This window comes from Bos mutus, chromosome 2 (genome assembly GCF_027580195.1).
Source record: "Bos mutus isolate GX-2022 chromosome 2, NWIPB_WYAK_1.1, whole genome shotgun sequence".
Classification (NCBI taxonomy): domain Eukaryota; kingdom Metazoa; phylum Chordata; class Mammalia; order Artiodactyla; family Bovidae; genus Bos; species Bos mutus.
In genome coordinates, this window is record NC_091618.1 from 101,486,686 (window position 1) to 101,501,769 (window position 15,084).

General features: G+C 42.3%; 1 protein-coding gene across 3 annotated transcripts in view; it reads right to left on the reverse strand.

Annotated features, from left to right (window-relative positions):
* Positions 1-15,084, reverse strand: part of DPP4 (dipeptidyl peptidase 4) — an 84,642-nt gene that overhangs the window by 35,650 nt on the left and 33,908 nt on the right. For all 3 annotated transcript variants that reach the window (XM_005897282.3, XM_070357597.1, XM_070357590.1), the window contains 2 exons: positions 9,682-9,842; positions 8,151-8,263 (listed from right to left, as the gene is read on the reverse strand). In XM_005897282.3, the coding sequence (XP_005897344.1) occupies positions 8,151-8,263; positions 9,682-9,842 (274 nt within the window). The remainder of the gene's footprint in view (positions 1-8,150; positions 8,264-9,681; positions 9,843-15,084) is intronic.

Consider the following 15,084-nt stretch of genomic DNA (forward strand, 5'->3'; position numbering starts at 1 on the left):
ATCTGACCCTATGGCCATATCTGTTCCCCCTAAAACGCTCCTTCTTTACTTCACAGGCTGTCCCTGTCCCCTCCTCTTGTTACTAGGCTCTGTCCCCTGCTTAACTGCAGACTCTCTGAGGGTTCATGGGGTATCTCCAGGGCCTAGCATACTACCTGGCACAAAACAGGCACTCACTACAATTCTGTGGATGTGGCTCTGAACAGATGGGGTAATCCTGTCCCATCCTCGCCACTTAAATAGCTCTGTCCTTCCTCAGAATTAATAATCACTTTCTGTCTCCACTCCTTTCACAGACACTGAATCAAACAACAAATATTTATCAAGTACTTAGGATGGACTAGGTGTTAGATAAAGCACTTTAAATCCTTCACCTTTATGGTGTGGAACATTCACAGTGTTAATATACCCGGCAGTACCCGGGCCTCCAGGCTGCCCTGCTGCAGGTGGCAGGCACTGAAAGAAGACTAGAGCCCCTCACCCAGCAGCACAGCACCACTTTCACACAGAGACTCCTCTCTACTTCAGTCCTTTCTCTTCCTTATTAAGAACTGTGCCCTCTCCAGTCTGCACGGCTGGTGTCCCATGAACAGCCTATGAGGTTTCCCAGCTTTGTCAACCAGCCCTTCAGTTGACATGCTTGAACTTCCTTAGTTGTCATTGCTGTTTCGTTGTGTCCGACTCTTTTGTGACCCCCATGAACTACAGCCCACCAGGCCCCTCTGTCCATGGGATTCCCCAGGCAAGAATACTGGAGTGGGTTGCCATTTCCTTCTCCAGGGGATCATCTGACCCAGGGATCAAACTCACATCTCCTGAATTGGCAGGCAACTACTTTACCACTGAACCACCAGGGAAACCCCTCAGAGTTTTCTTAAATATCCCTTGCCCATGAAGCTTTTTTGAAGACCCTTCCTTCTAAATGGCTATCACAGGTCTTGTGCCATTTATCCAAACCCCAAGGCTGCAGAGTCTGAGAAGCTGAACGCTGCTTCCGCTGACCCAGGAGTGAGGGCATCTCATCAAACTCTACTGCGCTGAGCCCAAGGCAGAGGAGTTAAATGGGAAAATGGAAAGGCAAATCTATCTTCCTGGGGATAGGGAATAAATACTTGCAAAGGGAATGGAAGAATGAAGCACAAGATAGAAAACAACAATTTTTGAAATTAACTTTCTAGACCAGGGGTCAGAACACTTTTTCAGGAAAGGGCCAGCCAGTAAATATTTCCAATTTTTTGGGCTACATGCTCTGTGTCACAACAGCTCAGCTCTGCCTTGGCAGCATAAAGCAGCCAGAGACAATATGTAAGGGATGAGTGTGGCTGTGTGCCAACAAGCAGAGGCTGAGATGTGAAGTTCATGTAAATTTCACGTGTCAGGAAGTATTATTCTTCTAATGATTTTTCTTCCCAACCATTCAAAAATGTGAAAACCGTTCTTACTTGTGGGATCATCCAAAAGTGGGTGGGGGCTGGATTAGGCCGGCAGGCCCCGGGAGTGCTAACCCTGGTTCTGTACCAGTAGTTTTTACTGTTTTAAGTCAAAACCCCTTTGTAAACTGGATGAAAATCATGTACCTCTCTCTAGAGAGAAAAAGCTTCCCCACACACATGCACACATTTTCCATGGCTTCCATGGACATCAATAATGATAGTGGACTCCAGAAATAAACAGCCTTCCTCTTTTCTAAAGTGGCCTGGTAGCAGGAAGGGGCAGGTGAGGTGGAAGAAAACCCTGACTAACATGATTAGTGGGTCTCCTGGTACTTAATTTATCTACTGAAAGCCATAAATTATGCTTCAGGTTCAGCAATCAGCCATATAAAAATAACTTTTTTCCATTTGAAAACATTGAGCAACAGAATTTGGGAAGTCTGCCAGGAAACTCACATGCATCTGGCATCTTCCCTGCCTGTTTCTAGATCAAAGGTTCCTGAACCTGTATCTTCAACTACCTTTGTCATTCTTCATAGCCCAAGATGTACTCTGTACCCTGCGAGGGCTCCGTAAATGCGGTTCACCAGTGGAGTGGACCGTAAATTCTGAATTCACATATAAACACACTTCTCTTTAATCACGGTTTCTCTTTAGGATTTGGAATTCAGGGGAGATGGAATGAGGGTGCATAATCCACCCCCTGATCTGTGATCATGCCAGGTCAGGATGTCAGTGAGTCATGAAAAAGACATAAGGAAACCAATGGCTTAATTGTACTTTTTACAGGAAGATTTAAGTCCCCACTCAAGGTCAGAAAAATCCAACAAGCGGGATCATCAACGACACTTTGCCCTTGGTGCCAACTATATTCTGTAAAAAACAGACTGGTCACAGTGGTTGGGGGAGGGGTGGAAGTGTGACCAGGCACTGTATAGGCAGCCTGGTATCCCCGTGAGCTGCTGACCGCCTATCCCAGGTAAGACATAGTGATTCAACCAGCTCTTCTAACTTCTGGAACAGAATTAGTCCAAGAGGAATACGGTCGATTTTAATACTAAAGCAGTGAAGTAATTTCTGGACACAAGGAGAGTTCTAGGAACTGGTCTAAGTGCTGACATAAAACTCATGACCACCTTATGAGGAATGTCAGAATTCTTGTTTTGCAGACAAATAAACAGAAGTGTAGAGAGGTTAGGTAATTCATCCAAGGTCATGTGCTGGACAGGACTGGAGTCAGGATTAAAAATAAGCAGTTTTGTTTCATATATGATATTATACATGTTTCAATGCCATTCTCCCAAATCATCCATGTGGTGGATTCATGTTGATGTATGGCAAAACCAATACAATATTGTAAAGTAATTAACCTCCAATTAAAATAAATAAATTTATATTAAAAAAAAATAAGCAGTTGGCTTCAGATTTCCTGCTCCTAGTCACTCCCTCAGTAGAATCTCCACCCATCCCTCTGGTAAACATTGCTGGTTAGTTTCACTGTCTTAATTCTTTTCTGGATAAAACTTCTCACTCTATGAAATCTATTCCTCAAGAGTGTGTATAGACGGAATAACTGAATATTACAAAGCAAACCCCATTTAAATGTGCAAGGAGAAACTTGCCTTTGAAAGCACATGACAGGGAATCCCTTTGTAAAGTGGCTGTTGCCTTTCAAAGAGGAAGCATGTAATAAATGTCTGTTGTGTGATATTAAGTCCCCTAATTTGTGTAAATGTTTCTTTTGTTATGTTAAAGATACTTAAAATAAAGTACTTATTATTAACTGGAAAGAATATTGGAAAGAATACCACTTCTAAGAGCAAAGACCCTGATACTGGGAAAGATTGAGGGCAGGAGAAGGCGACCACAGAGGATGAGATGGTTGGATGACGTCACTGACTTAATGGACATGAGTTTGAACAAGCTCTGGGAGATGATGAGGGACAGGGAAGCCTAGTGTGCTTCAGTCCATGAGGCTGCAAAGAGTAGGACACAACTTAGTGACTGAACAACAACACTAAAAGCAACTGTAGGTGGTGGAGTGATTAATTCAGTGAATCACTGAAGCGGGCATCCTGCCACCGCTACCACAGGTTTCATGCCACCCTCTGCTCTGACAGCAATGCCAGCCCTCCTGGGTCTACTGACAGATTGCTGAGGACCAGAATGATGGAGGTGAGATGGAGGAGAGCTGAGGGATGCAGAGCCCAAGGCATGTGAACTCCAAAAGTGCCTCCTTTTTGCATACCTTGCAGCGTATTTCAGTCCAGTTCACTGACCTCTGGAGTGAAAATCCAAGACCCTGAAGGTCCCCACTTTATAGAAAAAGGGTCATCAACTGTTCAGAGGAGACACAAAGGCTGTATAAACTCCTATCCCCCCAACACAACCATCTGTACACGAACTTATCTATTCACTTATTCTACATGTATTGATTAGGCACTTGCTATGTGCCAGGCACCCTTCAAGGTGCATATGTGCTAAGTCGCTTCAGTCATGTACGTTTCTATGTGATCCTGTGGACCATAACCCGCCAGGCTCCTCTGTCCATGGGATTCACCAGGCATGAATACTGTAGTGGGTTGCCATGCCCTTCTCCAGGGAATCGAACTCACATCTCTTATGTCTCCTGCATTGGCAGGCAGGTTCCTTACCACTAGCTCCACCTGGGAAGCCCCCCTTCAAGGTACTGGAGATATTACTGTAGGATTGGCCCAACCCCTACCTATAAACTTGCCCTGTTTCAGTCCAGTCATGTGAAGCACTTCTCTAAGTAAAAGTTAGGAGACTTACCGATTTTACGTTATCTGCTATTTTCTCCCAGATATTTTGAGCTCTCAAGTTCCCAACATAGGACTTCCTTGATGGTGCAGATCTGCCTGACAATGCAGGGGACTCGGGTTTGATTCGCTGGTCTGGGAAGATCCCACATGCAGAGGAGCAACTAAGCCCATGCACCACGACTACTGAGCCTGTGCTCAGCAACAAGAGAAACCACTGCAATGAGGAGCCCGCACACCACTACCAAGAGGAGACCCCACTCGCCGCAACACTGAACAAAGATCCAGCACAGTCAAAGATAAGTAAATAAATAAGAAATAAAGAACAAAAATTCCCAACATAGGCAGTCAATGCAAACGAACAGTGTAATCTGATCAACTTGAACTTTTAATTCATTGAGGGCAGCCACTGGAGGAGTGGCTGGTTCTCACTGGCTGTCAGAGGAGCCCCGTCTAACAAACGAGCCTAATCTTCCTGTAGGATTTCAGCTGCTGGGAGCTCTATGATGAAAGGATGAGGCCTAGAAAGAAAATCAGTGATGGGCGCGGGCAGAGGGGGGCCTCACTCCAGGAGTGAGTGAATTACCATGTGACACCATAGAGGCTTCGAGGCAGCTGAAGAGGCATAAGTTGCCTGGATGAACCTGACCCTGCTGATCTTCCCAGGAGGCCAGAAAATAGAGCATCACTGTGTACTAGAAAATTTTTCACCAGAGGAACCTCAAGCCTGGTTTTAGAAAAGCTGCAGCTGTACTGATGCTAACAGAGACCAGAGCTAGATTTGCAATTTCAGGCACAACACAGTCCTGTAGCATTTCCAAAAACACTTCTTTGGTTGAAATACATCCCATAGAAAATACCCATAGTGAGCGAGGCAGCCCTCACCATGAGAGCAGCATAGAGAACTATGAAGAACAGAGACTTAAGGATTCATTCATATAGGGTGAAAAACAAATCTTTAAATTGCTTAAGTTTCCCAAGCTCTGAAATTCACAACTAGGCCTCAGAAAGTGATTTCCAAGTGGGGAAATGCCATCTCTTCATCTAGGAAATAGCCGTGAAAATGATACCATAGATAGCAGCATGTGGGTAATAAATGAGACAATGTGAGCAGAGCACCAAGCACAATCCCCGACCAGTACAGCTTAATTACAGTATTCACTCTGGCTGGCAGAAGGGGGCCTCTGTCCTATTTCCAGCTCCCAAGCCAACTTGCTGTGTAACCTTGAGCAAACGTATTTACCTCTTTCAGCCTCAGATCTCTCATCTGTGCCTCCCAGTGGTATTCTGAGTGTTTCTGGAACAATGATGGGTGTGGCTATTCTGAGACTCCTAGGGGAAGGAGAGGGCACGGGGACTGGGCCTGTAACCCAAGCAGCCGCCTGCCATTTGCTTATTGGCACCACGCCTCTGTGTTTTATCTCACTTGCACCAAGGTTGCTGGGTCCTTAAAAACATCTGTAAGATCCAAAGCCCCTTCCTGGGCAGTCCTGAGCTTCCGCATGCTCAGCCATCCTTCTACTCCAACGCTCTTCCTCCCCATCATGCCCTGCCCAATCTGCTCATTCTCCACGATGCTTTCTTTGATTCCCCAGGTCACGGAAAACCCATCTCCGCCTCCTCAGAGCGCCTCCTGACTTTTGTTTATGCCTCTGTCATAGGCGTTTTGGGAGTCATTTATTGACATAGTTTATATCCTCCACCCCATCATAAGTGTTGGAAGGCAGACTCACTCCTATGGACATCCATGAGTGTAAACAGTGAGTGCTTAATTAATGTTGATGGGAGAGATGGCTGGAGGGGATCAAACAGCAGATTTTAGAACCTCCAGGTAAATTTATACATCCTTGGACAAATTCAGGAAAAGAAATAAAACCTTTTAATTGACAATTAATTTTCCCTCAGAATAAATAGGTTAGTACAGATCTTTTCTAAGCAAGTGAATGAATTAATAACAATAGAGCAAAGCCTCCAGCTTGCCTGATGTACTCAATGCAACCCTGAACAGGAAGATGCTTTTATTTTGCTCTGATAATAACTCCAGGCATCTGAGGACACCAGCTGAATCCACAGAGGGAGAGGCACCTCGCAGAGTGCTTACAAGGTCTTTCTTTCAAGTCAGAAAGGTTTGAATACAGACTCCTACTGGGTCATTTTCTAACCTCTAGACCTCATTTTCTTATCTGTATCTGGCATATAATAATAATTATTGGAGGGCTTCCCTGGTGGCTCAGTGGTATATAATCCACGGGCCAATGCAGGAGACACAGTTTCAATCACTAGTCTGGGAAGATCCCACATGCCACGGAGCAACTAAGCCTGAGCACCACAGCTATTGAGCTTGTGCTCTAGAAACTACAAGCCTCGATTACCGAGCTGTTGGGCTGCAACTACTGAAGCCTGAGCACCTATAGAGCCTGTGCTCTGCAACAAGAGAAGCTACTGAAATGAGAAGCCCAAGCACTGCAACTAGAGACTAGACCCCGCTCGCTGCAACTGGAGAAAAAGCCTGTGCACAGCAACAAAGACCCAGCACAGCCAAAAATAAATAAGTAAATAAAATTTTAAAACAGTAATAATTATTATTGGAAAGAATTACTTAAAGACTAATAAAATAAAGCCTGTAATGCTCTGTGTCTGGTACATAGAGAGTGCTCAATAGATGCTAGTCATCATTTAGAAGCAATGGCAAAACCAACATAAGTAATGGAAAATAGACAGCAACCTGATAGCCAAAAGTTTCACACAGTTTAGTGTTTATAGAATAATAAAGGAAAGGCTGAGAATTTCAAACCACCAAGGATTATTCAAGCAAGTGACATCTTGAGACACATCATGGGGCGGCAGTGGTCCCTAAAATTAATCCACAGTTCCCCTGAATTTGTCTAGGTCTTACCAGGCCCTGCAAAGACTCGTGTGACCTGAGCTTCCTCCCACACTCCCCTCTCCACTCAGATGCTCTGGAATCTGTGGCTCCTTGCAGGGCCTCTACGGTACCACACATGCTCCCTCTGTAGGGACTTTGTACCTGCTCTTCCTCTGCCTGGCTACTGCTTCCCAAACTCTCCATGTGGCAGGATCTCCCCCTCTTCCTCCACATCACTCCTCACAGGCATCTTATTAGAGAGACCTTCCCTGACCTCCCCCCACCATCACCATCACACCTGCCCTCTTTTGATCGTCTTCACATTTCACTGCCTCACATGATATAACCTTATTTGTTTACCTGGTTGTTAGTCTCCCCTGCCTTGAGTGTAGGCTCCATGATACCAGAGACTCTGACTGCCCTATTCATTCTGCAAGCCCACCCCTAGAGCCCTGTCCGACATGAAGACATGAAGTTTGTACTCGGTGAAAAGTGTGTAGGGTCAGGCCACCCAAGATGGCTGTTCTCTTGCTCTCTGTACATCTCCTGCTGGACCAGAGCCTGCTCCACTTACACCCTACTCACCTGACTGACATTCCTACATACGTGCTCCAGGCCCCAGCTAGTGAGTGTTCTTATCAAAGGGGTGGTGAGGGGCATGCCCCTCTGCTGGTTTCCATGGTAACTAATAAGCCAAGCTGACATAATTCCTCCTATAACTGGCAATCTCCCCTTGCCCTCTGGGAGCAAAGCCTGCTGCCATGTCCTGTCATGTCACCAGCGCACATGTTGCTCCAGGACCTTGCTTCAGACATGTAGATCTACATTAAACCACTGATGTCTCTGTTGCTGACACTGGGCTCTGTCTTTGGTCTTAAATGTGGGCAAGTGCAGGCCTTATAAGCCTGGGGGGTATAGCCCAACAGAGTGGTTGAATGGAAGAATGAATGATGGGCCAGGCCAGTTGACACCATGAGATGCTGCCATTGATTCTGTCACTCATTTTGAAAGTGTTCTCCCTGAGAACTGTGGAATTGTTTACAGCATGAGCATTTGGGTCAAGAGTCTTACCCTATTAACACAGAACCAGGAGGAACAATTTGTTGGGAAGTTGCATTAATGTTCGGGCTGAGACTGCTGATATTTACAACAAAGAACTTTATAGTTGGATTCACAGCTCCTGCCTAGGAAAAAAACAATCACAGAATTGGTATTAATAAAAAAAAAAAAGATATCATTGCACAAGTTTAAAGCTATACAAAAATGGCTAAATTATGCCCATAAAATTATAACCAGACACTTTTAAACATTTTAATATAGATAAAATAAACTTAAAGGAGAGTCATGACATGCAACCTTCTCATATTCAGGCAGAAATACATAAATGGCTCCCGTTTAAGTAATGAATATTCATAATTTATGTGCTTCAAGCAAAAAAGGATAAACTTGTTAAAATCAATTATTTTAATCTATAAATATATCCTGACTCCAGAAAACAAGATTGATGGCTAACCACTAGGAAGACTACCTGGGTTCAGCCAAAGATACAATCCACTAGTAAAATTAGTTTACCTGAGCCCAGAGCCAAAATGCTAATTAGGAAGCCAACATTTCCATTCCAAATTCAGGTTCACTACTTTGGAGCTTTACAGTCAATATTGTGACAGAAATCTATAAAATTATTTTATATATACACATAGATTTTCAATTGACAAATTAGAAATAATATGATATTTTTAGTGAGAAGGTTCTATGATTTTTTTTTTGCCAGTTTACTCTTCAAAAAATAACATTCCACTGAAAATACATTCCCATATTTAGTCTCCGACTTTTTTTTTTCTTTTAACTTCCTCTGTCTTCCTAAAATGGCAGCTCTTCATAAAGCAAATTGAACAGTGAGTTGGTAAAAATAAAAATCCCTTTCCCCAAATTGCTTACAGCAAAAACACTTCACTATTAGATTTTCCTATAAAAAACAGTGTGGCCACTATTTTTATGACACTAGTGAAGAATCCTGGTCCCTTCCTAAATCTCCCTCTTCCTTGGCTTAATAAAGCTCTTCAGTTTTCATAAACATGCATCCTGGAGAGAGAAACAGTCTTGAAAACCAAGACGTGACACTATTATTCCAAATGTGGGACGTGTGAAATTTACATCAATGCCAAATTTATCACAGAACTACTAAAACTAGTCATGTATCTGTTAGTTAGTAATACAACCTGATATATAAGCATGCTTTTCAACTTTATCTAGGGCACAATCCAACTTCTGCAAATGAGATGAGCTTCTGATTCAATTACAGCCTCTCTTTTCCTCCATTCAAATATTTTCATTCCCCCTGCTTCTTTCAAAAGCATTTTCCCCATCTTTTTCGGCTTGTCATTCCTCAAAGTTTTTGGAGAAATTACAAAACCTTAAATCACACTCTTTCCTGGGATAATAAAAATACTTTAAAATTGCCAGATGCTGTTGACTTCAGCAAGAGTAATCACAGCAAGCTGTTGAAGAGAGACTGACAATATTTTCATTAGCAGGAAAGGATTAAATGAAACCATTCTCTTCCCATCAAATCACGGAACCGCTATATGAACAGAGCACAGACCTTTGGATATGGAATCTTCACGGTCTTTGGATATTGCAGTGACTCATCGGAGTAGAAGGAGTATTCAATCAGCGGGACTTCTGTGTCGTTAAATTGGGCATATGCTAAAAAAGTGCTGTTTGGAGACCACCACAGAGCGGAATAAGCACTGAAGACTTCCTCTGAAAAAAGACAGAAATTGTTCTGTTACAAGAAGTAACTGATAAATTGGCTTTGGCATTCAAAATATTGTTCTCATTAGCTTTAGTAATTACAGTAGAGTTCAACTAATGAACCACTTTGCATTTGCTGGGCTTCCAAAATCAGAGTAATACAAATGAATAAAAATAAAATCTTCAAGGATAGAGCTGGATTGTAAAAATAAGTAACCCATTGGACCATTTTTGAATATTTTAGCACACAATATTTAATATAAACTCTACATTTTTTCTTTATCTTATAATCCTCTAAATTTATGACACAAAATATACTAAAAGTAAATCTCACATAAGGGGCTGATTCTCCTTTCTAATTTTCAAACAGTCAACAGTTTGTACCGATTCTGCAGGGTACCGGTGGGTGGTATGTGGCTCCAGGCTATCAAACCAATATGGTGCCCAGAGTTTACTCCTCTTGGCACAAAAGATGTGGGAAGGATGGATTTAGAATGGCAGGGAGCTCCATGAGACTCCTACCAAGGAGCTCCTCCTTTGCCTAGAAACTGAGAACTCTCTTGGATTAACACTTTCGTCTGGTTTAAGAGACATGGGTTCGATCTCTGGGTTGGGAAGATCCCCTGGAAATGGAAATGGCAACCCACTCCAGTATTCTTGCCTGGAGAATCCCATGGACTGAGGAGCCTAATGGGCTACAGTCCACTGGGTTGCAAAGAGTTAGACACTTTTTTTTCCCCCTGCTTTCCTGAACAATGTTGGACTCATCCTCAATCTCTGGCAAAGGTAGCTCTTTCCTATGTTTATTATGGAGTCAATTCATGGGACTTGCAATCTCTGGCTCTTAAAATGCCAAAGCCTCTTTCATCAACTGGGAAGAGAGGATTCAAGTGGATTTGATGGAGCCTTCTAGTCCTTTATGCAGACTTCATCTACACATTTCATATTCTGCTGCGAGTGTAAAGGTAAAAGCGAAAGCATAAAAATTTGAATCTTAGAATTAGGAAATCATTTTATCCTACTTTTCTGATTTTCACAGCCTCCTGACAAAAGTTTATTTTCCAGATGCTTATTTTCAATAACAGTGATAATTGTAGTAGTAGTTACAGTAATAATAATAATGATAAAATATAATCATTATAAGGATGAGCAGCTGACATTTGATGTCTGCTGTCCATGCACCAGACACTGATATTCAACATCTATTATTTCACTTAATTCTCATAATAATTCATTGTGCAGGTGAGCAAAGCAAAGTAGGTAGGCTTAAAGAGAGCAAGTCATTTACTTGCGAGCATGTGACCAACAGTTGCTAGAATCAAGAATGAATCCAGATTTTCCTCTTTGGAATTCAAGTTCCACTGTTCATTCCTGCCTATTTCAGCACTTCTAGTAACAGAAACGGAGAAGGCAATGGCACCCCACTCCAGTACTCTTGCCTGGAAAATCCCATGGACGGAGGAGCCTGGTGGGCTGCATTCCATGGGGTCTCGAAGAGTCGGACACGACTGAGCGACTTCACTTTGACTTTTCACTTTCATGCACTGGAGAAGGAAATGGCAACCACTCCGGTGTTCTTGCCTGGAGAATCCCAGGACAGCAGAGCCTGGTGGGCTGCCGTCTATGGGGCCGCACAGAGTCGGACACGACTGAAGTGACTTAGCAGCAGTAACAGAAAACCTGCTACTTGATCAGGCAGCTTGCTCCTCCTTTGGCTGCTTTATACCTATATCATTGAGTCACACTTGTGCAGCAATTTAGAATTTACAAAACACTTATCTAATTGAACCCTAGGTGATTCTATTCATAGACTATTTTACTGAGAAGACAACTAAGGTTAGAGAGAGTGAGTGAATTGCCAGAGATAAGAACACAGGCCTTGTGACTCCAAACTAAGGGGACTTCCCACTAAAAACGTCTTCATACCAAATTGATGTCTCATTCCCCGTGGCTTCTACTCATTGGTTCTAATCTCAGATCAAGATGGAATTACATAAAATGCATACAGTGACAGCAAGGTAATGGTTTGTAAAGTCACGTTTAAGTACAGGTGGCAGGTAGAGTTAAATGTTTTGAATTAGTAGTTGTTTAGAATACTGAACTCTCCCTTTCTCTCTTTCATTCTTTATTTTTCTTTTCTGTTGTGGTTTATCACAGGATATTGAATATGATTTCCTATGCTATACAGCAAGATCTTATTGTTTATCCATTCTGTATATAATAGTTTGTATCTGCTAATCCCAAACTCCCGGTCCCTTCCTCCCCACCCCCACCCCAGCTTTGGCAACCACAAGTCTTTTCTCTGTCTGAGTCTGTTTCTGTTTCATAGATAAGTTCATTCGAGTCACATTTAGATTCCACATGTAAGTGATATCACATGGTACTTATTGTCTCTTTCTGACTTGGGAGAATACTGAACACATTTTTCCATAACAATGATTATTATAAAACTACTCTGATCAAACTCAAAGTCCTAAGAATACAGGGATCAAGGGTAGGGAGAAAGAAGAACAATGAAGGAAAGAAAAGATTTGCAGCCCTACCTGAACTGGCTGTGAGCACCCCCTTACACACTATCCTGCGATACCTCCCATCCCACCACAGCCCCCATCTTGCCACTCTGAGTTTCCTTAGGCACCACTGGGACCTAGTTTCCTCCCTCTAACCAGACTGCTCCATGACAATTATTTGCTGGCTTCTTTGTCTCTCTCTGGGAGCCGCAGCTGAGTAGCATTTGTGTCTGTTTCCCCAGCACCTGGCATAGCAACTGGTTGGTGGTTGGCACTCCACGTGAATCACACACCCCCTTGTCAACACTACTGCCTCTGGGGGTAAGGAGTGCTCTTCTTCCCAGTTATTTCCTTGCCTATCCCTTCTCATCTGTGCTCTCAACAAAATTTTCATTTTCATCTCTGGGTCAGGTAAATGATATTCATACTCAAAAGTGATTGTTATGTACTCAACTTCCTAGAAGATAGAGTATTAAAAAAGAAAGAAGGAAACCATTTATTAACTAAACGTTGAAGTTGAAGTGTTAGTTACTCAGTTTTCTCTGACTCTTTGTGATCCCATGGGCTGTAGCCCGAGAGGCTCCTATGTCCATGTAATTGTGCAGGCAAGAATACTGGAGTGGGTAGCCGTTCCCTTCTCCAGGGGAACTTCCCAATCCAGGGATTGAACCCAGATCTCCCACATCGCAGGCAGATTCTTTATCATCTGAGCCACCAGGGAAGCTCTTTGTTAAATAAATAATAATCAACTAGAAAATCATGAAATAATGTGAAAACAGAGAAATTGAGAGAGAAAGTTATTTGGGGACCCAGGGTGGGGAGGGGGCCCAAGTTCCAGATTATAGGCTCCTCTGTGAGAGTCCCTCCCCAGGGCAACACATGGCCCTGTTTAGATCCTGCAGCTTTGTTTGTTCTTTTACTAATGAACCTATGGATTCTCCGAATGCACTTTTTTGATCCCAACAAGTCTTCACGGTTGCAGCAGAGAGGGTGGTCCAAAAGGAGAGTGATCTGATATATGGAGAAACAGGTATGCTCTTTCTAAGTATTTGTAAATGTACAAAACCAATTGTAGGAATTTCCCTGTAGGGACTGAAGTCCCATTTTTAAAGACAGACCCACATTGGAACTGTGAAGCCATTCTTCGCTTGTGAATGGCTTAGTCACAAACAGGCAAAACAAGATTCCTCCAGCTATTATCTACCTTTGAAAGAACCTTAGTGTTGGGATATATTTATCTTAGAGATGCCCAGCTGTTCCGAGGAAGGGTGGGTCAGAGCTTTGGGAGGAGAATTTCTTTATCCAGCTCATGCTGGGGATCCTGAGGTTGTGCTGTGCTGTCCAACAAGTTCTAAAGATGCTTTTTAATATCTAAGTGACAAGTGTTAGTAAATTTTATTATAAGTTTTAATCTAACACTTGTTTCTGGTTCATGGGAATTTATTTGTCTTTTAAAGTGTTTTCTGTTGTTCTTACAATGTTATCCACTTGATTGAACTCAACTTGAACTGGTAAGAACCAAAATTGAGTCATGAAGAAAAACTAACTTTTTTTAAGTATAGAGAAGAAATAACAGGTTAAAAAAAAAAGATGAGTCTTTAATAAGCATTATGCAATCTTGTAAAGGGTTTGGAATAGCCTCAAAATGCCTTTTTACCTTGGCAACTACAGACATGAATACTATTTTCCTAATATTTTATAAAACTCTTTACCCTAAAAGAGAGAATCATTCTTTTTAACTTTTTTTGGTTCTGTTATTTGAACCCATTTTTCCCCTAAGCCTAATTATTTTTTTTTTCTTCTTTAAAAACAGGAAATGATAATTTATCCAAGTTCAAATGAACCCAAATCCTCTATAAAAGAGGCATGTTCTTTCCCTGGACTCCACAATCTCCAGACAATGTTTTGTCATCTTTTGGAATGTTCTTGGAGTTTTTAGTTTTCCTCAGTAACTTCTGGGTTAGGTAGACTTGGTTTGAGAAACATCTGATGTTAATCTGGAGACATGGACATTACCAGATGGTCAACACCGAAATCAGATTGATTATGCTCTTTGCAGCCAAAGATGGAGAAGCTCTATATAGTCAACAAAAATAAGACCAGGAGCTGACTGTGGCTCAGATCATGAAATCCTTATTACCAAATTCAGACTTAAATTGAAGAAAGTAGGGAAAACCACTAGACCATTCAGGTATGACCTAAATCAAATCCCTTATGATTATACAGTGGAAGTGAGAAATAGATTTAAGGGCTTAGATCTGATAGACAGAGTGCCTGATGAACTATGGACTGAGGTTCATTACATTGTACAGGAGACAGGGATCAAGACCATCCCCATGGAAAAGAAATGCAAAAAAGCAAAATGGCTGTCTGGGGAGGCCTTACAAATAGCTGTGAAAAGAAGAGAAGCGAAAAGCAAAGGAGAAAAGGAAAGATATAAGCATCTGAATGCAGAGTTCCAAAGACTAGCAAGAAGAGATAAGAAAGCCTTCCTCAGTGATCAATGCAAAGAAATAGAGGAAAACAACAGAATGGGAAAGACTAGAGATCTCTTCAAGAAAATTAGAGATACCAAGGGAACATCTCATGCAAAGATGGGCTTGATAAAGGACAGAAATGGTATGGACCTAACAGAAGCAGAAGATATTAAGATGAGGTGGCAAGAATACACAGAAGAACTGTACAAAAAAGATCTTCACGACCCAGATAATCATGATGATGTGATCACTGACCTAGAGCCA